At 41.2% G+C, this 5,056-nt stretch overlaps 1 protein-coding gene across 1 annotated transcript in view; it reads right to left on the bottom strand.

Moving 5' to 3' along the window:
• The window catches only part of artn (artemin), a 39,132-nt gene extending 34,620 nt beyond the window's left edge, over positions 1–4,512 (bottom strand). The window contains exon 1 of the mRNA XM_020499687.2: positions 4,185–4,512. Within this exon, the coding sequence (XP_020355276.2) occupies positions 4,185–4,215 (31 nt within the window). The 5' untranslated portion in view covers positions 4,216–4,512. The remainder of the gene's footprint in view (positions 1–4,184) is intronic.
• Positions 4,513–5,056: the final 544 nt, after the last annotated feature.

Below are 5,056 nucleotides of genomic sequence, written 5' to 3' on the forward strand. Positions count from 1 at the left end.
AGCTACAGAGGGCGTTATCACACAGTCATCCAGAACACCTGGTGCTCTTGTGCATGCTTCAGTGTTGCTTGCCTCGAAGTCACTGGGCAGCTCGCATCTGGGTTTCCCTTTGTAGTCCGTAATAGTTTTCAAGTCCTGCCACATCTGACGAGCATCAGAGCTGGTGTAGTAGGATTCAATCTTAATCCTGTATTGACACTTTGCTTGTTTGATGGTTCATCTGAGGGCACAGCGGGATTTCTTATAAGCGTCCGGATTAGTCTCCCGCTCCTTGAAAGCGGCAGCTCTAGCCTTTAGCTCGATGCGGATGTTGCCTGTAATCCATGGCTTCTGGTTGGGATATGTACGTACAGTCACTGTGGGAACGACGTTGTCCATGCACTTATTGATGAAGCTGATGACTGAGGTGGTGTACTCGTCAATGCCATTGGATGAATACCGGAACATATCCAGTCTGTGTTAGCAAAACAGTCCTGTAGTGTAGCATCCGCGTCATCTGACCACTTTCGTATTGAGCAAGTCACTTGTACTTCCTACTTTTGTTTTTGCTTGTAAGCAGGAATTAGGAGGATAGAATTATGGTCAGATTTGCCAAATGGAGGGAGGGGAGAGCTTTGTATGCATCTCTGTGTGTGGAGTAAAGGAGTTTCTTCACTAGGAGTGCCGCTTCTGGGTGACCATTTTCTTCTTTGCTTATGGCCTTATAGATTTGACTGAGACCAGTCTTAGTGCCAGCTTCGTTCTGTGGTGGTAAATAGATGGCTAAGAATAATATAGATGAGAACTCTCTTGGTAGATAGTGTGGTCTACAGCTTATCATAAGGTACTCTACCTCAGGCGAGCAATACCTCAACCTCTTTAATATTAGACATTGCACACCAGGTGTTATTGACAAACAGACACACACCCCCACCCCTCGTCTTAACAGAGGTAGCGTCTGTTTTGCCGGTGCATGGAAAATCCCGCTTGCTCTATATTGTCCGTATCGTCGTTCAGCCACGTCTCGGTGAAACATAAGATGTTACAGTTTTTTATGTCCCATTGGTAGGATAATCTTAATCGTAGGTCATCAATTTTATTTTCCAATGATTGTACGTTAGCAAGAAGAACGGATGGTAGGGGGAGTTTACTCTCTTGCCTACGGATTCTCAGAAGGCTGCCCGATCTGCAGCCCCTTTTCCTGCGTCTTTTCTTCACGCAAAAGGCGGGGGTCTGGGCCTGTTCCAGTGAAAGCAGAATATCCTACTCGTTAAAGGAAAAAGTTTATTCCAGTCTACCGTGAATAATCGCTGATCTGATATGCAGAAGTTATTTTCGGTCATAAGAGACTGTAGTAGCAGCATCATTATGTACACAATAAGTTTAAAAATAAGTTACACAAAACGTACAAAAACTAACAGAATAGCACAATTGGTTGGGAGAATGTAAAATGTCAGCCATGATCTTCGGCGCTAACTTTGCAGCTGTGTATTATTAATAAACAATGCCATGCTGGTGGATGGTAAAATTCTAATAAAACCCAGCCCTGAAACGAAATGTAGGCTGAAAATAATTTGTATGTCATATCATAGGAAAATACACCGCATTCACGTGGATTAACATGATATGTGAAGTTTGGATTATATGAAATATATCATATTTTGACTTAAACAATGACTTATGGACTTAAATCGTTGTGCAACATCATGGGTAAGCTCTGGCCATCGTTTTTCAGCTCCAAAAAGTGGATTTCTACTGGTGTGAGCATTTAATGTCAAGGGTGGTATGGTGTCAAAGTACGTTTCCATATCTGCAACAGTGATCAGCTGAGCAGGGCCTGTTATGACCTCATGTCATGCTGTACGAGGTCATGTGAACAGAGACCCTATCAGAGGACAACTAATAATGTACACACAATTGGCAGACACACACTCAGTAACATTTAAACTATCTACTAACCTTAACCCTTACCCTTCTGGGTTCTGACTTAAATCTTGCAGGGGGTCTGACTGAGAGCAAGGGATCTGACTGAGAGCAAGGGATCTGACTGAGAGCGAGGGGTCTGACTGAGAGCAAGGGGTCTGACTGAGAGCAAGGGGTCTGACTGAGAGCAAGGGGTCTGACTGAGAGCAAGGGTTCTGACTGAGAGCAAGGGTTCTGACTGAGAGAAAGGGTTCTGACTGAGAGAAAGGGGTCTGACTGAGAGAAAGGTGCATGTCACACCCTCTGTATCTCCCAGCTCTACTGATCCACAGATATTGTCCAGGCCTATACTCGATGCGCTCTAGACAATTCCACTATTGTTGTCACATATGGCACAACAACCAACGATACAAAAGTTTCCTACAGCACATTCAGTATGGGACCAAGCTACCAGTTAAGGATGGAGTATGAAGTATGGCATTTGGAGTATGGGCTGCTACTCTAACTGGTTGTTAATGGTGAGGTCTGACCTGACCCTTAGAGGGGACTGAAAACTGGAGGTGTTTGTCATTACTACCAGGCCTCTCATTAGTCCTCACTGCTATAAAGCAGACTGACGTTATTCTGCCACAACCTGACTGCAGCCCATAACTCTCCCCAGCATCACACAGCAGAGCACCCATGCCCTATCCCTGCCTTACCCCTTCCTTATGGATTACTAAATGGACCCTGTTGGGCTTTGGTGTATCCTTTAGAGGAGGATATGTACTGCAACACTGCAAGATTTTAAATTCAGAGGAAAGACTACTACTACAAACAAATTGCCTTCCTTTCATTTCAAATTAAACAATCCCACCATTATTAATGCATTTTATCTGGTAAGAGGATAGCGATATAATTTACTGCCTACATGAAGAGGCCATAGTTCCATGAGAGAGCAGACAATGGACCTATTCAACATTCTAGACACATTTGTAAAAATACCTTGAAAGGACAGATGGATGGAGAGAGGGATGGGAGAGAACGAGATAGATAGAGAGAGAGAAGCTTGATGGTGATTTGCTCCAGCCTCAAGTAACTGCAGATAACAAGCACTGTCCGCACCTAGGACCTGGGTAAACCCATTTTGAACTTTAAAATAGCCTATTTTTCTAATGCAATTTTCAGCTTGGTTTCATTCATCAGTAAAAACACTCATGTTAGAAGAAAAACAAGCTTGTCAACTTGATACACATGTCAAGTAAAAAATAGCTAACATTAAAATGAAAATGGCAAAGGTGAACAAATTAACATCCACACCAATGAAACTGCCTCTTTAGAACTAAAATACTGCTCCGGAACCAGAGCTAAACAATTTAATCACACAAGTAGCAGGTGGTTTGTCGCCCTCTTTGGAAAACGCTTAAGAGGGTGTCGAGTTCAATATCACCACACAGACTGACATCTGCGACCAGGAAAATAAAGTGACCTGATGATGGATGAAACAAACAGCCTGAAATCACAATTTCTCCATGCACCAGTCGGTCCTGCTCTCGCTCCAACGAATATCCTTCCATGATTCCCATGCATTTACGCATATGTGGTAGATGTATATTGTACTATCCAACTATCTAATAAAATAAACATTTGACTTTGTAGGTATTTAACATCTCCTTCGTTGACAGTGATTTCTTGGTATACATTCTTTGAAATCTCTGCATTTCAAATTAGAAGAGGAATATATTTGTATTTATTTTTTGCGCCCAAGTGGATAAATGTTTTAGAAACACAAACATGCATACAGAAAAATAACACAGCTATACAATTTGTACTGAATGTAATTAAAGTTTGATTGTTTATTATCAATAACTTTATTATTATGTTAATATTATTGGTATATTACCAATATTGTCATTATTATGACCGCCATTATCATTCGTTGTAGTAATAAATTACAATTATTATGTAGAAGAAGTAGGATTAGCATTTCTGTCCGAGTTAGATACATATACATATAAACGAATATAGGTTGGATTACAAGTCAAAGGACTTGGCACATTTGGCACAAAGTCAAATGATCATTACAGAGCGCAGCTGAAGGGAGTCCAATTCATGCCGCGCAGGAGTTTGAACATGACTGCAATAACTAGTCTGCAATTACTGACATATTATATCGGCTACATCGACATTGTTTGCTTGTGTGTGGTAATTTAAAACATTAAACTTTGCTGTAAGCAAAAACAAACATTAAACATAGATTATACAATTAGCCAACAAAACAATAGTGTTTATTTTAATCTTACCTTCACCGACTCCGACAACCTTCCCAATCATGGACGTGTGTGTGAGCAGACAAATATCAACCTTATAAGACCAAAACAATCTAAATGCAATTGCACTTTATTCCTTAGAAATATTTCTCTGGATTCCTCTCTTACATACACTGGCATACTTGCGCAATCTTAATTTTAATTAAAAAATATGCAGCCAAAGTTTTCTGAAAAACTTCCAGATAGACAGGCTATGATAAGTGTTCCATACAGAACTTCACTTGATCATGGGATTCTCTGTATGTTCCACAATGGATGCGCCCGAGATGCGTTATGGTCCGCGTCACAGGTATCGTTCTCATTGAATAGAAATAGGCTCCCTCTTTCTTCACTGAAACTGCAGATGTTAGTGTTAAATTGTAGCTCCAAATACAGATGTGAGTTGGCTCAGGTTTTTTAAAGCCTGGGGTGGTGTCAAATTCCACCGTCTATCACATGATCCCAGCCCACAATAGCCTACACAGGTTGCTTTCTGTGAAATGACACTCAATTTACAAACGCTCATGATTAGGCCTACTTACTATTTCGGTTCCTTATTTTAATCTCTACATTAACTTGATTCCGTATATCGTTCTTCTACGTCCAAAGTTGACCCGGTTCAGTTAGAATGGTTGGCGTGTCCCATTTAGATTCCAAAGGATCGCGCGCGTGCGGCGGTGTCTATTAACTGCGCATGTTAAATGAGTACTAGAAGGCAACCTATAGGAGAGAGCTGTACACCCATTTCATGAGCGTCAAATGCAACCACACTGCTGGTATTAACTTTACACACTGCACTGCAGTACTTGTATAATGTGTTATCTCATGAAAACAATGAAACCGACAAAAATGACCCATGGCAATCA

This window comes from Oncorhynchus kisutch, linkage group LG13, assembly GCF_002021735.2.
Source record: "Oncorhynchus kisutch isolate 150728-3 linkage group LG13, Okis_V2, whole genome shotgun sequence".
NCBI classification, from domain to species: Eukaryota; Metazoa; Chordata; class Actinopteri; order Salmoniformes; family Salmonidae; genus Oncorhynchus; species Oncorhynchus kisutch.